We start from the raw sequence: 21905 nt of genomic DNA on the forward strand, positions 1-21905 counted from the left end.
AATAATTGTGTATGCCTACTTTTGACTAGAAATTTCAAAACGTCCTATACATATGATAAATATAATTAAGTTTCCGTTGAAGATTATACATGCAAAAAACACGTCAAATACATTGTAAAGTCTTTCAATCTTCTAAACGTAATACGAAAGAGCTCGCATAATTCAAGATAAGTAGGAACCATTAATTACCTGGTCGATCTCCTGTTTGATTTCTTGCAGAGCTTCCTTTTGTTGTTTGATAACAGATGGCTCCACAGCCGGTGGTTCTTGAGCGTGTAAAGTATCTTGGAGATCTTTGAGAGTCTGCATAACGCTTTGAAGTTCATCCCAGAATTTCTCTGCCATTGCAAGGGCATCTTCCAGTGATCGTCCGCGGTCATTGGTGGCTTTGTTAACTTCATTCCACAGACTGTTCAATCGTTCCAATTTACGTTTGATATCTGAAACAAACAATAACAGCTAGTCAGCAAAACCATTTACACAATCTTAGAAATATGGAATTATATATACCAAGTCAAACATCTAACAGAAGTACAGAGATCCTACTAAACAGAAACAAATAGTTTTCCTACTAAGTTTGTACTACCTAACCTACAGAAGCCTGCGAGATGTGTCGTTGGCAGATCTACAGTCAAGTATTTGTCGTAAAAGCGGAAGACTTGAGTTTTGATTTCCCGAGAGCCTAAGAACAATCAGTTAATTACGTAATTAAATAAGTAATTAAGTAAGTAAGTACTAAGTTAAATAAGTACTTCCTTATACAATTTAAATCTTCTTTCGTCAGTTTTTGATACTTATTAAAACGAATGGACAATATTATAGCACTCAAATAAAATACTAATTTAAATAAAAAAAAACAAACAACTTATCTAACTACGTCGAAAAGTATTTCATAATTTAAGATTGGAACTAATGCCAGTCAAAACACTAATTCGAAATTAAATCAAACAATATTTTATATAATATTCTTCTTAAATATGAAAATATCCTATTTTAGATTTTGTTTTATAAGGACTTATGTTTCCGAATTTTGCTACACTGAAAGTACCAGAAGCACAATTTTATATTGCAATATCACCAATATTTCAATTGAAGTAGTTCTTAAATTGAGTAGAGTTTAGTATTTCTTACTTAATTGAACACAAGTGTTAATAAGAAGGCACAGTGGTTCAGAGAGAGAGTGTTCGTCTCTGGTAGACCCTAATTCATGTGAGATTTATGCTGTATTACTCGCATCTGAGTTTTCTTCAAGTTCTTCCTTTTATTTGAAAATAATAATAATAATAATAATAATAATAATAATAATAATAATAATAATAATAATAATAATAATAAATACTAATCTCATTCTACCAATTCTTTCATAATCATTCACTTACATTAATTATCAGTATTTCTTAGCTTACAGAACATGGGACTAAAACTATTTATTTTCCAGGTTCTGAAAGAACAAAAGAACTTACAAAAGGTCCGAATTTTTACAATTTGAGGTCTTTACATATAAAGTCTGAATTTTTGCTAAGACTGATTGTATTTATAATTTACTTAAAGTTTACGCTTCGTGGTTATGCTATATGATATGGAAACACGGGAATCGAAGTACCAATATAAGTATACCATGAAAGGTAAACATGTTAAATTTAGCTACTGATGTGAACAATATACACATATAAATACAATTATTAACTGGTCTCAAAAATTAGAAACCAGTTAGTAAAATCGAGTTTATGTTAATCTTAGGAAAGATATGAACAAGTTACCTTTAACAGCAGGATCAAATTTGTTTCCAGCTTTACTGATGACATCATCGGCGGCTCGTTTGACGGCCTCAAACGCAGATTCTCGCTTGTCGAGATCTTCCATAAGCGAAGCATTTTCGTCGATTTGATCCTTGATCTTTGGTGGATGAGCAGAGACAGGTTCAGCTGCACGCACTTGTTCAGCAGTGTTGGCCAAAGCTCGAAGCATTCCTTCTAACTTATCGCTGAATTGGCTGCTCTCTTGCAAGGCCTTCTCCAGATTTTGTTGCCTTGTACGCAGTTCACTTCGTAACGCTGAGTATCTTTGGTTATCCACGTCCAAGATCTCTTGCACTTTGCTTCCTTCCTCTTCATTACAAAGTCTTATCAGAGCATCTCCTGTCTTGTTCAGCTTGTCCACAAGAGGTTTGTGTTCATTGATGGACTGGACGAACATCTGCAATGAAACATTAATTACCAAGTATTAGTCATTTCTGACTTTCACTACAAGTAATATAAAATCATCTCAAACATTCTATTAGCAAGATTGTCCCCATACGCAGATGAAATTATTGCAGATTATCAGTGCGGGTTTAGGCGAAATCGATCAATATTGGGCAGAAATTTGCCATTCGACAAATACTCGAAAAGAAGTGGGAATACAATACCCCGGCACAGTAATTACTGATTTTAGAAAGGCCAACGACTTGGTTAGGAGGGAAACATATTAAATAAGATATGTTCAAATGAATCTCAAACCAAAGTCTGAGCAGAAAAACATGTATTCATGAGCTTTCACGTTACGAATGGTCTGAAAGAAGGAGAGTGCATTGCTGCTATTATTACTCAACTCTGTCTTGGAGTACGATATAAGAAAAATCAAACGTAGCAACCAGGGCCTAGAACTGACTGGTATTTACCACGTTATGGCGTATGCTGATGATATAAATCTGATAGGGGATGACAGGAGAATAATAGAAAGAAATGCAGAGGTCTTATTATAAGCTTGCACGGACATGAAGTAAATGCAGAGAAAACTAAATACATGGAAGTCTGTCAGGATCGTAATACTGCAAATTATGGATACGTCAAAATATCAAATAATACTTCTAACAAAGTAGATACTAGAATCAATATTAACAGACCAAAACCATAACCATGAAAAAAATTAAATGTCGACTGGAAGCAGGGAATTCGCGTTGTTATTCAGTTCATCTTTTGTCTTCGTGAATTCAGTCGAGGAAGTTGAAGCTTAAAATATACAAAGCGGTATTTATACCTGTTGTGCTGTATAGTTGCGAATCATGGTCGCTTACTCTAAGGGAAACACGCAGGCAGAGTATTTGAGAATAAAATCCTAAGGCGAATATTCGGACCCTAGAGAGATCGGAATGAGGAGTGGTGGAAACTTCATAACGAGGAATTAATAATTTATACCGTTTGCCTAATACTGTTAGGGTGATCAAGTTTACAAAGCTCAGGTGGCAGATCATGTAGTCAAAATGGAGGAATGCTTTCAAATTTTTTTTTACTGAAAACCCAATCGGATAAGGGCCATTACGAAGACCTAGGCGCAGATGGGAGGACAATACTAAGATGAATCTCGCAGAAATAGGAATACAAAGTAGGAAATGGATCCAGTTCGAAGACAGAAGACAATGGAGAGCTTTTGTGAATGGGACATTGAACCTCCGGGTTCCGTAGGTCATAGGGTTACTTAATTACTTCATACTACATTTGAACTTTAATAGTTATTCATGTTCAAAGTGGACGTTCAACTCCTGATAAACTCGTTAAATACAATAATCTAGACTTTCTTTCCCAAAGAAGGATACATACCTCATTCTTATCCTGTTGTTGCGCGATCTGATCAGGTCGAAGAGCAGGCATAGCCAGAAGCGACACCTGTTGTTCCATGTCATCCAACCAGTTGGAGAGGTCAGCGTGCGTATCGTGGAAGTGTTCAGCCAGAGGTAAGGCCTGTTCCAATATGCCAAGTCTATCTGAACTAAGACCTGATACTGTGTCCATCATATCACGAAGGTCTTCCATCTTCTCTCGGATCATCGAGGTGTCTTCATGTTGGGCAGATTCACGAAGAACCTAATCAAAATAATAATAAAAATAATATTAACTTTCTATTATACACTTAAATCTCATTGAAATATTAATATAAAAGAGCTCAATGTTCAATTTTTCTTCTTTTCTATTACTTCTTTCAACTATATACTTTAAAAAAAAAAAAATCAAAATTTCATGTCGCCAAACAAATTCGTTATGAAGCTGAAAAATGAAGTTATCTTTAATCATTTATCAAATTATTTAGATTACTAAAACAAACAAGAATTTTAGGAATGATCCTCCCCCCCCCCCCAAAAAAAAAATGGATGAAAAGATTGCGATCTTGGCCAAGAATTTTAGGAATGATCAAAAAAAAAAAAAAAAAAAGAATCAGAAGATTGTGATCTTGGCCAATAATTAATTTTTGGATCAGGGGACACAAAATTTTTGAACGGCCCCTAAATCGAGTTTTCGTATTTTCTACTAAATAAGCACATCATACTGAGTTAAGTGATAGTTTGGGTTTGGCTACACTATATGTAGTTCTCCAGATATAAGGCCTACAAGAAAATTTTTGATTGAAATATATTGAATCTTTTGATCCAAAAAGGACAAAGCCATTTTTAACTTATGTATTTGTTAAATTAAAACAACAAGCATACATACAAATCACTAATGTAAACAGTTTACAGCAATTACCAACAGTGTCTCTCAACCATACTCTATCTTACCTTCTTAGCGGTAGAAAGTACATCTCGAACGCGGCCTTTCTGGCTTGAGATATCGTCATTCAAAGCTTTGTGTTCCTTCAGTTGGACTCGGATTACGTCTGGATCAGAGCTAGGTTGTTCTGCTTCGCGGATTTGTCCCTCCACTTCTCTGAACCAATCCAGTAACTCATCGATGTCCCCAATGACTTCCAGTGAACGCTAGAATAAAAACGAACATTTGAGAATACCTCACGTCAATACATTATTATTAAATAAATGGTATATAAAAATCAGACATTCAACGAAGACGATGTTGATCACCACTCTCTCTTAGACATTGTATCGTAACTAATATTTTAGTTCTCTTGACAAATCTTCAAACGCATAATGAAAATCATTGATATTTCAGTAGGATGAATTTTAACAAAATGTAGTGAAAGCGATTAATATTAAGTCGATAAAATTACTGTATCCTCTTTTATGTCCCATAAATATGCCCTACAATTTCTACATTTATGATGAGTCAATTTATATTAACAGATATGAAAATCATAAAGAACTAGGTGCGAGAATATTCATATTCCTTCTTAAAATAAGCGTAATATATATACAGCAAAAAATAAGGTGCTGAAACAACACAAAATGACTACCACTTTAGTGTGTTACTTATGTGTTAACTCAACACCAAGCACATCGCCTTCCGAACATATCAGAAACATCTAGCTACTAGCTGTTATTATTTGCATTGTTTTTTATTGTTTGGTATAAGCAAAGCCTTATGCAATATATTTGGCATTTATATGAAGGAACTAATAAGATAGTATGTTTTGTGTAATCGGTCGCAATAACAGTCTTGTAAACCCGTGAATTGTCTGACAACAGTTACATGAATAGCGATGCTGCCATCTATTTCCCTTATCTGTTATGTCTTATCATGTAAGAACAGAAGATGGCAGAACTGTTACTAATGACAGACAGTTCACAAGTTTACAAGACAAGACATACATAAAAACATGGAGGTTTCCACGTGCATTCTTTTATGAAGTTCTTTTAAAAGATCGTGACTGTCTTCATTTCCGGAGATGTCCAAGACCCTTTTCTATTGGATGTGATAGATAGGTCGTGGACTGTACGGTTTACATCTATTTCTGGAACTGATTTTTATTCTTTCAGCAATAACATATTTATTTTCTAAAACAGAAATTGCCCGTATTTTATTCATATGAATAATATTCCTACATAACAAAACTTAATTATTTAATAAAATTAAGCTTGTAAGAATATGTATGTATTTATTTATTTATTCGAAAATTTAAATAACAATAAAAAAAGGATCACTGTGTATGTTAATAATCCAGAACCTAATATGAAATCTAGCAAATCTTTGGTTTTACTCCGGTCAAGAAATATTGTGTTGCTTTTCGAGTATCGAAAACGCGATTCTTCTCTATACAGAATACACTGCATCTTTATTACCACTGTTTACGATTCTTTACGTTCATGATTAATGAAAATTTGTTAAGAAGAGCATTTACCTGCTTCGACAGCTGAATTCGTTCTGCTTTACGCTGAATTTGTTCACATATAGCGTCAAATCTTCGGTTATCTCGCGTTACCAAGCCTTCAATGGTAGAAGCTCCTTCGCCAGGTGAGATCTGGCACAACTGTGGCCCAACAATGTTAATACTTTCCAGGACTGGTCGGTATTCAACAATATCAGATTCCAGACGAGAGATTTCGTGTTCTTGCAATCCCAATCCACCACTCTCCATGGACTGCAATTGCCCTTCAACATTGATCATCCAGTCGACCAACTTATTATGTGATGTATGGAACTGCTGGACAAGAGGCAGGGCCTCCTGAGCGTGTTTCAGCAGATCAGCAGCCTTGGCTGTAAGATCATGGAATCGGCGTTGTAAAGAGTCTAGTTTGTCCTTCAATTGAATGGCTTCGTCATTAGAAATGTGTTTCATAAGTTCTAATCCGCTGTCAACAGTTTCATCCACTTGTTTTTGATGGTTAGCTACTTCCTCTGTAAGATCCTATAAAAGAACAAGAAATATGCATTATTCTAATATCATTAAAGGAATAAAAAACAGTAAAATCCAGTTCAACTAGTATCTTACTGTAAATATTAAATAATATTCTATCTAGTCACATAAACAAAACAGACACTTCTTATTCTTATCTTGAAAAGTATAAAGTTTTTAAACTTTTATATTTAACGATGCTATAATTTGCGATATACTTTAATACTTATAATAGTCATATTCATAAAGTGTACTTAACCTTTACTATTTTCAGGACAAAAATTCATATCAAGTTTTAGTTTCATTTCGTCATACAATACGACAATGAACTACCATAGTGCGCAATTATATTAATAATAATTGTATAAAAAATACAAGAAATAAGATATGGTATAACCATTATAAAAGACTCTTCAATACTTCTATTCACTTCTAAGTACGATCTAAGAATGGCAACAGTATACTGCTAAAATAATAACAGTTTTTGCATAATTGGGAGTCACAAAAGGGCAGCAGCATATCTTTATTTTAAAAAAGAATATTAAGCAAGTATTTTATTTATGATGCATAATTGGTTACTTATTAATTAATTAATGAGTTCTGCGCGGATATAAAATATCGCATCCGCAACATCTCTATCTGCATTCGCATATAATGAGGTAGCAAAAAGAGCAATGAAAGGACAACTCTCTCGTGTTATTTCTTATCCTTTTGCTGTCACTGAGTCACAAGCTTCAAAACACACACTTACTTTAATTTTTAGTTATTTTTCAACCGGTTTTAAAACTTTTAATTCAAAACAAGCGTTTCTGAGTGCTCTTTCCGCTATCATCATAAATTCATAGCGTTTCTTTATGTAGGAAAAAGATGTAGGAAACAATATCCGCAATTGTATCCGCTATCCGCACAGAAAAGAAATATATATTTGCAGATACCCATTTTGATGCAGATATCCGCGGATATATCTGCATCCGCGCAGACCTCTATAGTAATGATATTGATGAAGTTACTTCAACTGCAAAACTACAGATTTTATTTAAGAATTAACTCCAAATAAAGAGGGTACGAACTTTTAATCCGAAAATCCATTCTCCAACAATTTCAAATTGCCATATCATTAAAAAAAGAAATGAGACTCGTGTTTACTTCCACTTGTAATACCTTTAAATCAGGGGTAAAAGTGCGGGGGAACGTCGTACCTCTACCTCGAAAAATTGTACGGCGTCCCCTCAGTTCCTAAAAAAATTACAATGGGCAAAGATAGGCAAGGGGGAACGGCGTGGCATCATGCTGCTACCTACCGTCCCCTTAAATTATCAGATCCACTTTTGCCCCTTCTTTAAATGAACAATTTATAAACAGGAAAAATATGGGAAATTTAGTAGACAAATATTTAACAGTTTAAAATACTTCTTATCTTGGCCGTTAATTAAAAAAAAATATTTACCGATGGGAAATTTATCTCATCATGGCCGTTAAAAAAAAATGTTTAACAGTGAGAAATTCATCTAATCTTGACCATTAATAGAAAAATATATATATATGGGAAATTAATCTCATCTTGACCCTTAACAGACAAATATTTAACAAAGGAGAATTAGTCTCACCATGGCTATTAGTACACAAATATTTAAGTATGACCTTAATCTCATTTTGGCCACGAACAGACAAATATTTAAGTGAGAAATTTCTCTCATTTTGGCCCGTAACAGACAAATATTTAACAGCTAAACTTACTGCTAAGTCATCCATTTGCTCCAGCAATTTGTCGACATGAACAGCCAAGACCCTGTATTTCCCGAGCCGTTGTTCCATTTCTTCCATCCACGCTTGCAGATCTTGATACGATAACACCAAGTGACGTAATCCTGCTCGAGAATCTTTGAGGAGTTTTCCAATATTTTCAGAGTCATCGACAAGGTTCGTGTATCTATCGGCTGCTTCTTGGAGTCTATCTGCCAGGGCAGCTGCTTCGTCTTCGCCAACAAGACCCATCAGTTGACTAGCTACTTCCGTCAGCTCATCAAACGCAGGCTTCTTACGAAGGATTTCAGTGTGAAGAGCCTGAAGATAATTACAATACATAACGTTAAAGTGACAATCAAGGAAACTTAAAGTTAACTACACTACAACCAAGTTTTTTTCAGCCTTTTCGGTCTATTCGGGCTTAACTCTTGCATTATGTTGTAATACTTTGCCAAGTGCTATTGGTGGGTCAAGGTTAAGTATGATATACTCCCATCAGTACTTCAGGTATCATGTGTTTCCAATGGAATTAATTTGGGAGTTGAGTTCAGTGTCCCTTTAGCAGCGAGGCTATATAACACGTGGACCTACAGCTACGTGGATTCCGAACCACATGAGATCCTGTCGTTAATCGAACTCGGGTGTCGCATGCCAAAGACGTGAATGCTATCCACATAACCTTGAAAGAGTTCTTTGTTTCCGATTGGTTCCAAAGAAATGTACTATACAGGGATATGTTACGTTAAGCTCTTAAGCTAATTAATAAACACTACAGTAGAACAGGAAATTGTAAACCTTGTTTAAAATTTCCGAAAGAAAGGAACTTCCAAGAATAAATGGATGAAGATCACAAACATATAAAAGGTAAGGAAATTATCAGAATGAATAAATGTGAAATATACAACGGTCTAGGGTTTTCCTTACCAAACACTAAAAGCTGTTTAGAACTGAAAATGTAACATTTGAAATCTCTCCTGATATCGAAAGTCACCAAATTTTTTAACTCATTATTTGAAGTGAGTTTCAAGATATCAGGTATACATATTAAAATTACTGTAAAAAAATATTACAGTAAAAATACGTGTGTTACCTAATTTACTAATAATACATTATCTCATCTTGGCCGTTAATAAACAAATGCTAGCCGATAGATGTATATTTACCAACAAAAAGTAATAATTGCAGGATTTTTTAAAAAATAATCTCGTTGAAGTATTTATTATTCAAATATAATGTTTCATCCCAAATTATAGTGAAACGTTATGCTTCCTACTTCTCTAATATTTTGGCCACATACATGTAGAATAATAATAATAATAATAATAATAATAATAATAATAATAATAATAATAATAATAATAACTTATTATTATTATTTATTATTATATTATTATTATTATTATTATTATTATTATTATTATTTATTATTATTATTATTCAATTTGATCATTTGTTAAAGTGCAATTTTGGGTGGCCAATTTTGCAGGTATCACAGCAGAAAGTTAGCCACCTGTTTACCTTTGCTACTTTGCTATACATCTTTCTGAACTTACGTAGGTATAACCATGTACATTTAATATTTCATACGTTGGCTCCCATTTGGACATTTCTATAGAACAATAGGTGGCCAAGATGACCATCTGAAAAGCCGCTTATTTAATCTGACAAAATATCTGTGGACTAGGTTGTTTTAACCATTGACATATATACATATACACTGAATATTTTATGAAACAGTAGATGGCAAATTTAAAAAGATACGTTGCATTGAATAGTATTTTCTAAGTTGGCCACCAGCTTAATTTGGTCATTTGTGTATATTGAACATTTTCTGTGGAGCCTGAGATAACTAACTTAAATAAGTTTTACGATTATTACACTTGAGAAAAAAGGAGAACTACAGTGGAAATAGTGTACACTGCAAACGTACAAATATTCCAAAATCTGGCAAAGTGTAAAAAATATGCAAAGTACAAGAGCAAAGTAAAAAATATGCAAAGTGGCAAAGTGTAATACAGTTAACGCTATGATTAAAATTATTAAGAACGACATGGAAAGGAGGTTGTGGGCTTTGATGATATTGAGGTAATGGCACTGAAGGGTAATATCTACTTACTTCATGTTCTTTGATTCGTTTCTGTATCTTTTCTTCGTCCGTTGGAATCAATTCCATATCTTTCACCTTCCTTTCTGTTTTGTCCAACCATTCCACAAGTGGAACAAGTTTGTCCTGAAAGAAATAAACAAAAAAGATTAGTTTACCCGACAATATTTAAAAAGTGAGAATATACTACAAAAGGAAATAAAACGGCAGAAAAACACGAAGCTTTATGAAACGGAAAAATACGAGACAAAGAGAGAAAGAAAGAAATAGAGAAAAAGGGAAAGAAAGAAATAAGAGAAAAATGGAAAGAAATAAATAAAGAAAGAAATAGAGAAAAAGAAAAATAGAGAGAAAAGAGAAAAAGGAAAATAAAGAAAAATAAAGAGAAAGAAACAGAAAAAAGAGAAAGAAAAACTTTTATTGAGAAATTAACTAGAAGACACTTGTTTCAGAGCAGATTCTGAATATTTAAAATTACACTAAAATTTTGACAATTTTTTAAAAATAGTACTAAAGACTTAAAAAAAAATTATGCAGTGACTTTCTAGATACAACCTTCAAGGCTAATTTACATCGAATCAACAATAACAACAATAGGAAATTAAAATGAAATGAAATCAAATGAAATCTAAGTTTTACGTCCCACGATTATGCCGGTTAGGCTAAAGGAGACGGTGATTATGAGAAATGAATGAAAAATGGAGGAGTGAAGAAGGTGGGAGGAAACGGGAGAACCCCGAGAAAACCCATGAGCACGGTGTTTGTCCACCACAAAGTCCACACGGCGCGAGCTGGGATCGAACCTGGGACCTCAAGCAACGAAGGTGAACGCTCTACCACTGAGCCATCGCGCCCACCTAATAGGAAATGAAAGAGACGGGATACCGCTGGAGTTTATATTTTAAAAATATCATTCTGACATCTGTCTGCTGGAACGGAGGGAAAATTGTGGAGAAACTCACGTCAGGATGGCCATAAGTGACGTGTGAATCTGGAGATTCTCGATTTACAAATCATATTCAATGACACTATATAGCTTAACCGGTTTTTCTTGGTTTCTGGCAGCTATGCGACCACAAAAGTAGGGGTTGACACATTTTTAGCACACCTCGGTTAGTTTCAATGAGTAATCGCGCAGCAGTCAATACATTATTTTTTGAAACTACGAGATTTGTAATTGAGACCAACAGTTATGTGATAATATACTCTGATGACTGAGACGAATTGGAACTTAACAATACACAACCGGAAAAACCGCCATACATTAAATATTAAAATTAGTTCTATGAACAGTGAACGTCCTGGATCTCGAGTTAGGTTCCTGGTGGAGCACAGAATTTTCGACGTTGACCTGGCGTCGTGAGCCAATTGAGGAGCTATTTAAATTAAGTTTAGCGAACTCCGACCTAGAAAGCTACATGAAAGAGATGTGGGCTGTTGTGATGGCCACGCATTATTCAACTACAAGCTATGTCTGGCCTCTGTGGGCTATACGCACCGTCAGAGCTTAATTTACGGCGTTCATAGAGCACCAACTTCGACAGCTTTAGATTGAAATACTGAGAAAATGCTTATTTAAATTTAGAAAACACTAAAAATAAAACTATACTTGAGCGTTTGGATTAAACGAAAGCTTATTGTTTAGACTGTAATGATTTTCTGCGTAGATATTTGTATAAACACTTACTTGGAATGCTTTAGCAACTTCCATAGCTTGTTGCAGGGCATCCATACGATTTTGAGCTCCTTCGGTAAGTGCGTCAAATCTTTGCATCAATTCTTGAAGCTGATTCTCAACCTGTTTCCTTTCTGCTGGAGCTGCACCGGCTGCGACCTCATTGCCCATTGCGAACAGGGAAGACATTGAGCTTTGACGGTCAAGCAACATTTTGTTAAGGAACTGGAAAGGAATAAAACGAAATGAGTACATTATTCACATTTACATACGTAACAGATGGTGAAATGTAAATTCCTTCTTAATAATTTTCGTTGTTTAAGTATTTTTAAACAGATTGGCAACTTAAGGTTAGTTTAAAGCGACAAGTTTTGCCGATAGATGTCACTACATTCTTTGTATATATCTCATGTATTTTTTACCTTTCACGAAAATTCACGATTTTTCTTACAAATTTCAACCTAGAGATTTCAAATTTTTCGAGAAGAAACTTCATAACCTATCGAAGACAACAATCCGTGCCGATTTTTTATTTAGAATTTTCTTCATTGTTGAAATGGCTTGTTTGTTGAAAGGGATATCCAAATCTTTAACAATATAACTCTTTCAACAATGAAGAAGATTCAAAATAAGAAATCGGCACGGATTGTTTCCTCCGATAGGTTATGAAGTTCCTTCTCCAAAAATTTGAAGTCTCTAGGTTGAAATTTGTAAGAGAAATTGTAAATTTTTGTGAAAGGTAAAAAATACATGAGAAAGAGACAAAGACTGTAGTGACATCTATTGTCAAACTTGTTCCTTTACACCAACCTTAAGTGATTTGAAAAAGAAAACATTAATAAATTATATATTTTAGATCTTCTGAACTTCTATGATGTATAATTCACGGTTTCTCTAAGGGGAAAAAAAAATGAGTTTCGAGTAAATTCTAAGTAGTTTACCTTGTTTTTCAAAATTTTTTTCACATGTCTTATTCACTTCAGATATTTCCGCTTTTATATTAACTATAACTTGTCCAATTTTATTACACAGAATCTATCTGCCTATTACTTACACTTACTGGTGGATATGGTTTCTTGATACTTTAGAAGTCAGAATACCTTACACTGGGCGAACTGACATTTGTCAAGTGAATATTATATATAATAAAACAGTTATTACTTCTTGCATACACTGTGCCTCTAAACCTATCTCACTATATCCTGCAATTCACTCCTCTAATTTCCACTTTTCCACACAATCTTTCGAATCACAGAAAAAAGTACCTTTTATACCTATTTTACACGGACTACAAAATAACAGAAAACAACACGTTAATATAGATTAACTATACTTTTTAAGAAGAAAACCAAAGTGATAAAGTGCACAAGAGGAGGACAGGAAGTAGCAAACGTATGGCTAGAGGGAGAGAAAACCGAAGAAGTTAAGACGTTCTCCTTTTAGCAAGTTTAATATTCTCGGACGGAAGAAGTGGAAACAACGTAAGTTCAAGAACAGCGTAGGCTAAACAAGCATTCAATAGAAAAAGAAGACTTAACATCAACAAATGTGTCGTAGGACTTTCGTAAACGATTTATTACGACTGGTATAAAGTGTGGCACTTTACGAATCAGAGAGGTGGACATTGAGAAAAGCTAAAATATCCAAGCTGGAAGCATTTGAAATATGGTCTTGGCGCGGAATGTTGCGCATATCATGGACCGAAAGGAAAAGGAATGAAGACGTACTAAAGGAAGCTAATGAAGGACGACAGATCATGAAGATAATAGGAAAAAGAAGAAACAGCATGCTTGGTCATCTTATTCAATACTCCTATTGGATCACCGACTGACAGAGAGAAAGCCAGAAGGAAAACCAGGAAGACGAAGACCAAGAATCTAGATGCAGTTATGACGAAGAGATTTTATCAAAGTATAAAACAGCTCTCCCGAGAGAGAGAAAAATTTCAAAATTTCCGAGATACTTTTTGCAAGTATCCACTACCACAAAATTCTCAGCTGTTACAATTGTAGTTAATGTATTGTGATGACAAAATTAAATGCATTTAAATTTAAACTATTAACGAAAACCAGTAATTCTATATATATTACTGCAAGTACGATAATCTCATAATAACAAGGTTTAGAAAATTACAAATACTCTTTCAACGCTTCAGTACACTTTACCTTTTGTTCTTGTAATTGAGCCTTAACGACTTTGTAATCTGCCGAAGGTGGTTTCTGATTAGCCACCATTTCTTCAGTGTCTGTCAGCCATTTTGCAAGAGCTTCCAGGGCTTCTTGGAATTTACCCGACTGAAGTAGACCCACATCCAGTTTGCGATCTCTTTCATTCATCTGGAATAAATAATTAAAAATTAATTATTATTTTAAGCTTTTTTTAAAAAAAAAATCAGCTTTAATCTTCGGTGCAATTTGACATAAAAAGAAAACAAGAAAAACATACGTTTTTATATTACAAGCAGATGACTCTACGGAGTAAAATTATTTACCTACTATAATTGATGTAAACGCCAGATAGAACGATCACTTTAACTCTTTTACTACCAACGAGACGTATATATGTGCCAGATGTTCCTGGTGTACTATTGGTAAAAAGGTTTATTATAAACTGTGTAATATTAATGTTCTAATGATCTGGTGGTTCACTAGAATAGTTTTACATGCAGGAAGGTTTTACAAATACCCTGTAGAGTTAGCAGCGGTTAGACAAAGTGCGCAGAAGCGGCAGGAATGTTGTATGACCGTAGGGTACCAATACGCCTTGAAGGGAAAAAAAAGTAGTACGACCTGCCACATTATACGGAGTGAAATGTTGGACGACGAAAATGAGAGGAACAGAAGTTGCATGTTGCGGAGATGAAGATGCTGTAATGGATGTGCGGAGATGAAGATGCTGTAATGGATGTGCGGAGATGAAGATGCTGTAACGGATGTGTGGAGATGAAGACGCTCTAACGGATGTGTGGAGATAAAGACGCTGTAACGGATGTGTGGAGATGAAGACGCTGTAACGGATGTGTGGAGATGGAGACGCTGTAACGGATGTTGGAGATGAAGATGCTGTAACGGATGTGTGGAGATGAAGACGCTGTAACGGATGTGTGGAGATGGAGACGCTGTAACGGATGTGTGGAGATGGAGACGCTGTAACGGATGTGTGGAGATGAAGACGCTGTGATAGATATGTGGAGATGAAGACGCTGTGATAGATATGTGGAGATGAAGACGCTGTGATGGATGTGTGGAGATGAAGACGCTGTGATGGATGTGTGGAGATGAAGACGCTGTGATGGATGTGTGGAGATGAAGACGCTGTGATGGATGTGTGGAGATGAAGACGCTGTGATGGATGTGTGGAGATGAAGACGCTGTGATGGATGTGTGGAGATGAAGACGCTGTGATGGATGTGTGGAGATGAAGATGCTGTGATGGATGTGTGGAGATGAAGATGCTGTGATGGATGTGTGGAGATGAAGATGCTGTGATGGATGTGTGGAGATGAAGATGCTGTAATGGATGTGTGGAAATGAAGATGATGTAATGGATGTGTGGAGATGAAGATGCTGTGATGGATGTGTGGAAATGAAGATGATGTAATGGATGTGTGGAGATGAAGATGCTGTAATGGATGTGTGGAGATGAAGATGCTGTAATGGATGTGTGGAGATGAAGACGCTGTGATGGATGTATGGAGATGAAGATGCTGTAACGGATGTGTGGAGATGAAGATGCTGTAACGGATGTGTGGAGATGAAGATGCTGTGATGGATGTGTGGAGATGAAGATGCTGTGATGGATGTGTGGAGATGAAGATGCTGTGATGGATGTGTGGAGATGAAGATGCTGTGATGGATGTGTGGAGATGAAGATGCTGTGATGGATGTGTGGAGATGAAGATGCTGTGATGGATGTGTGGAGATGAAGATGCTGTGATGGATGTGTGGAGATGAAGATGCTGTGATGGATGTGTGGAGATGAAGATGCTGTGATGGATGTGTGGAGATGAAGATGCTGTGATGGATGTGTGGAGATGAAGATGCTGTGATGGATGTGTGGAGATGAAGATGCTGTGATGGATGTGTGGAGATGGAGACGCTGTGATGGATGTGTGGAGATGGAGACGCTGTGATGGATGTGTGGAGATGGAGACGCTGTGATGGATGTGTGGAGATGGAGACGCTGTGATGGATGTGTGGAGATGAAGATGCTGTGATGGATGTGTGGAGATGAAGATGCTGTGATGGATGTGTGGAGATGAAGATGCTGCGGTGGATATGTGAAGTGACGCAGAAGGACAAAATTAAGAATGAAGTGATCCGGAGAACAGTAAAAGTGAGACCAGTAGTAGAAAAACTGCAAGAAAGTAGACTGAGATGGATTGGGCATGTAAGAAGACAACCTTTGAAATATGTAGCTCACCGAGTAGATGCTATAGAAGTGAGTGGGAAGATTGGCCGAAGAAGTGGGAAGATCATGTTAAAAACGATATGGTGTAGTGTGGTGTCACAGCCCATATGACAAGATAGAAACAAATGGGAGGTCAGTGATCCGAAAAGCCAACCCCAGCTAACTGGGAAAAAGGCTTAGAAGAAGAAGAAGAAGAAGAAGAAGAAGAAGAAGAAGATGATGATGATGATGGGCGTAAATTTAATGTCCATATTGTACTCAACAAATAGATCTGATGAATTCTTTAATTCTAGTCGCTTTTTTCAACACTAGATTCTTAATCACATGGTAATTTTATTTTCGTTTTATGTAGCAAAATAATAATCACATTTGTGTTAACTCTTACATTGAAATTTAGAGCACACGTAAGTTGCATCGGTGCTTTTGTGTGAAACACGTACATCTAACACGAAACAAATTTTACGTTGTAATATTTTAAAGAAAAAATCATTACGTTTCTCTGTCTTACCTTCTCTTTGAGGTCATTCCATTTGTCGTTCATCTTCTCCAAGTCGCGTTCCAATCCACTGGTATTCACACCACCAGCGGCAGACTGAATTAAGCCCTGCCCAGTTTTATTACAGTCATCTACATGTTTACCCAAACCATCGATGTTTCTCTGTTGGAAGTCTCGGAATTCGTCCTGTTGTACTCGGATCATCTCCACCTCACTGGCCACAGGACGGAACTTTCTCACTTGCTCAGTTACCTAGCAAGAAAAATCAAAACAAAAAATACATTTAAACAGCTGTAAATTTTCTGAGTCACTCATTTATATTTTGTGTTAACGAGCCAACCAAAAGAAAGAAGAACTTCTTAATACAAGACTTTTCCTCAATATGCTAATGTCAAGAGACAAAACGCTAAATCTTACTTTGATATTGGGAACTAGAATACCCTAAGTGGTAAAGCACAGAGTTTAAAAAGTATTCTGGTAGCAATAGGGTGTTCGGATTCCGATCACAATCAAGGCGCAATCCACCATGAGTTCACGTTTCGCTGTAGTGCATGAGCATTTTCAACTGTCGTGGATCTTACTGTTCAAGTTTCTGTTGTTAATAGGAAAATACGATAATTAAGTAAGTAAAATAAGGAAAATATGGTAATAAGTAGATGAAATCAGAAAAATACGGTAATAAAGTAAGGAAAATATGGTAATTAAGTAAGTAAAATAAGGAAAATATGTAATAAAGTAGGTGAAATCAGAAAAATACGGTAATAAAGTAAGTGAAATAAGGAAAATACGGTAATAAAGTAAGTGAAATAAGTAAAATATGGTAATAAGGAAAATAAGGAAAATATGGTAATTAAGTAAAATAAGGAAAATATGGTAATTAAGTAAGTAAAATAAGGAAAATATGGTAATTAAGTAAGTAAAATAAGGAAAATATGGTAATAAAGTAGGTGAAATCAGAAAAATAACGATAATAAAGTAAGTGAAATAAGAAAAATATGGTAATTAAGTAAAATAAGGAAAATATGGTAATAAAGTAAGTAAAATAAGGAAAATATGGTAATTAAGTAAGTGAAATATGGAAAATATGGTAATTAAGTAAAACAAAGTAACTGGGAAATGTTTGGCTAATCAATTAACTTTCTAGAAAAAAAAAAAAGTTAGATTCCAGGCAATATGAATTTAATAAACTACAAATATTTTGTTCATGGAACTTTTCGAGACACGCCAGTTTACTTACTTCTTTTTTATCGTTGGAGCAATTTTTTATTAGTCAATATCGCCGCCACCTCATAATATAATCCTGCGACGTTGTTCCTAATTTTTTTTTTCACGTAATTTTTTGAAAAAAAAAAGGTAATTTATGTTACGGTTAACATATAATTATTATCCTTTAAACAGTTAAACAAACTAATTTCAAAATAGTGTTTACGAAATAGTCAATAATACACTAATTAAAAAAAAAATCGACGTTTGACTGACGGGGACGATCTCCTGTATCGCGTTTCCCAAGCAGTTCCTCTAACTAAGCTACCAGCAGCAAGATCAATTTTCTATAATATCGGAGCTTTATTCTTCACCCCTCTACTGACCAGTTATCTGCCGGTAATTTGTAAAAGTAATGCAATAACAGTACATATTTCAAGTTGAGGGAAACTTTGTATATTTAACTGCAAAACAATAATTTAAGTAACTCAATAGTATGCATTATTTCTTTCTGTAAATAGCTGAACACTTAACTAATTTTCATTACACATAAATGTTGGAATAAAATGAAATCTTTAACACCAAACGATTATTCACTTCAAAATTTTCGCTACCGCGTGCATCACCAATCTCTTTTACTGAGCCACATGTACTACCCGTGACACACACACACCTATCACTCTTCTAAGCCGAATGATCCACCAGTGGACATGGATTCTTTAAAATTGAGTGTACATTCTAGTGTCCATGAAACATACAATCATGGTCCATGGCTACTTGGGAAAAAATACGGTTATTGTCACGTTAAAAATGAGTGTTGTATTAAACTAGCTTTGGCCTGAACGTTCGGGAGCGGAAGTGTCAAGCTAAAGGAAATATACCAGAAATGATCAATGAGAATGTAGAAGGGAGCAGAAAAACCCCCAAATCCACGGATACGATGCTATCTAACAAACTCATATGGTCTGGGATCGAAATAAGGATCCCTTGCACAGGAGATGAGCCACGGTACTCCATATATACATATATACTGTTCAATATCAAATATAGTAGTCAGAATACGGTATGATATACAAAGAATACACATTTCAACATATATAAACTCACCTATGCAGTATTTTATGTCAGTGTTGCGTTGCTCATAATTTCAGTGACTATTTTGATCTATTTACTTTTATCAGAACAATTAGAATGAATAGGTTAGTAATTATGTGTTACAGAAATTTACTTTTTCTCATTAATTCTGTAACACGTGATACTCCTGATTCACCCTTTCTAATTCCTTGGATGAAGATGATAGGTCAGAAAAATCACTGAAATTATACGTAACTAGGGTGTCTACTAAAATTCCAAAATGAAATTTCGTGACTTTTTCGTGACCTTTTCTTTACAAAATCATAAGATTTCCTAACACTCTCAAGAGCGAATTTGGGTGCGAATTAGGCCGAATTTTCATGCATGCTATACAAACGTACTTTGCTTGCGATTTGGTAGCGTCTAATGCCGGCCATAGACATTTTTGATGGTGAATTTTGACGTTTTATAGAACAAAATCTTCCAATCTGTACTTACATTTGCACAGTTAAAAAAAAAAAAATCGTGACCCAAAAGCTAAATTTCGTGTTTTTTAGTGACTTTCATGACCGTTTTCTGATTTCGTGACTTTTTCCTGACTTTCGTGACCGATAGACACCCTGGTAACGTAACACTGGTATACAGAACACTTAATAAATGAGTATATACAGTAATTTAACTGCAACAATGCATCAAGAGGACTTTGGCTCTAATATTATTCTATTTAGTAGATAATGTCTACCTACCTCATTAATATCACTCATGACACCTTGGTACAGATCATAGAATCCTTCCAATTTTGTCAACGTATTCTCCAATTCTTCTTCACGATTACGCGCTCTCTCGTCCAATCGACTAAGCTGCTTCTGAAGAGAATCCACTTGCTCGCGAGTTGCTCTAGCATCAGCTGCAAAGCCCTGGTCCACAAGATCTTCTCCGGCATGGATAGCATTAGTAACATCGTCTGATGCTTTGGCAATCTTAAAGGAAAACATGAAAATCAATGATATATCAATAATCTTATACATGTAGTAATTGAATTAATTAGCACCATATTGTAAGACATTGCTATTTCAGCTATAAACAGCTAACCTGTGATAAATAATGTACACGGACAGATCGGAAAAGTGTTGTATTGGGTTCAATAAACCCCACTATATTTACCATGTTCTATGCAGCATGAAATCGTTTACCAATATAATCATAAGAAACTATTAACATAGAAAATGTTTCAGTTGAGGTAGACATAAGATTATTTACATTGGCTCTCTCAAAAATAATAATATACATCTGTACAGAGAGAAATACTTTAGCGAAATTGTCATTTTCAAGTCAAATATTTTGATAGCCTTATTGTGTATTCGTGTGTAAAATATTTCTTTAAAATTATGAAAGTAAAGGTGATAGTTATTATTCCAAATTGACAAATATTATATATATATTATATATATATATATATATGACATTCTTAAAGAAAAATTATTTTAGTCTTAGGAACTTTAAAAAGCAGAAAAGTGTATGCGGTAGAAATTAAGCCCAGGTGTCCGAGTTATTGTGTCGGTGAACTTTACCGGTCTAGTCGTATGGTTTTCGTTCTTTGAATTTCAATACTACTCCATTTATTATACATTTTAGTTTTAATTTGTACTTACTATAAACAAACAGCAATTGCTTAGTCATTTTGTTTTCGTTTTGAGTATTAATTATTCTTTATTTTTAATTTAACTTTATTTATTTGCACTACTAAATACACTGGCAGGGAAGTTATTCGAATGTTTACATACCTTTCTCAACAATTTTGCGACATCTTCGATCTGATTTCTTACTGTTTTGACGTCTCGAGCTGGAGGCTTCATAGCATTCAATTCTTCTTCCAATCCAGAGAGATCGTGGCTTAAGTTCTTCACTTTGTCCTGCGAAATAGATATTAAGATTATTAAACAACTACTCTATAGCATATTACGTTAGAACATAGCTTTCACAAACCCAACCTATGCCTATTTTAAGAATAAACGCTATTAATAGTGATAACTAGGAGGTTCTCGCAGATTTACACTACCAAAAGATAGAATTCAAAGTAACATATATTATATTACTGTAAGATGCAAGAAGTAAATCTGAGCGCACAGTCACGTCCAAAATTATTGTCGCATATCTATAAATATGTTGTTGTAGAAATATAATTTGATAACGAATTCGTTCGGTATTTCTTACAATGTGTTAGTATGTTTATAATCGGCAAAGACAAGTATGTGGCAAATTCCATGTCAAAAGAGCAGTTAATAAGAACAATAAAACGAAAATAAAACTTTCTTGACCATTTAGAGACATTTTGTTTTACTCATTCTAATTTTCGTATTTATAATTCTTTTCCTTTGAAATTTACCACAAATATACATTTCCCGATTATACACATAGTGTCAGTATTAAACGTACCCTGCAAAAACATTATCAAATTATATTCTTACAAGAAGCCAGTTATAGATACGCGACAATCATTTTGGACATGTACATAAGTAGAGAAATATGACTGAGAATGCTATATGCTTCACCCAGGACTTAAGTATCAAAACTGAATATTCGATACCTTTATTTATTTATTATTACTTATTTTCTTCACCTCCAACAGATATGTACATTTCCTGCCCATGAAACTT

The 21905-nt window shown here is 34.8% G+C and overlaps 1 protein-coding gene across 38 annotated transcripts in view; it reads right to left on the bottom strand.

Annotated features, from left to right (window-relative positions):
• The window catches only part of shot (dystonin-like protein short stop), a 620212-nt gene that overhangs the window by 90935 nt on the left and 507372 nt on the right, over window positions 1–21905 (bottom strand). For all 38 annotated transcript variants that reach the window (XM_081739920.1, XM_081739887.1, XM_081739913.1 and 35 more), the window contains 12 exons: window positions 21033–21161; window positions 19995–20228; window positions 16984–17223; window positions 14231–14401; window positions 12078–12290; window positions 10403–10516; window positions 8278–8604; window positions 6046–6552; window positions 4532–4729; window positions 3579–3842; window positions 1761–2196; window positions 190–440 (listed from right to left, as the gene is read on the bottom strand). In XM_081739920.1, the coding sequence (XP_081596046.1) occupies window positions 190–440; window positions 1761–2196; window positions 3579–3842; window positions 4532–4729; window positions 6046–6552; window positions 8278–8604; window positions 10403–10516; window positions 12078–12290; window positions 14231–14401; window positions 16984–17223; window positions 19995–20228; window positions 21033–21161 (3084 nt within the window). The remainder of the gene's footprint in view (window positions 1–189; window positions 441–1760; window positions 2197–3578; window positions 3843–4531; window positions 4730–6045; window positions 6553–8277; window positions 8605–10402; window positions 10517–12077; window positions 12291–14230; window positions 14402–16983; window positions 17224–19994; window positions 20229–21032; window positions 21162–21905) is intronic.

The sequence above is a fragment of the Thermobia domestica genome, chromosome 2 (genome assembly GCF_964235325.1).
Source record: "Thermobia domestica chromosome 2, izTheDome1.hap1.1, whole genome shotgun sequence".
In the NCBI taxonomy this organism is placed as follows: domain Eukaryota; kingdom Metazoa; phylum Arthropoda; class Insecta; order Zygentoma; family Lepismatidae; genus Thermobia; species Thermobia domestica.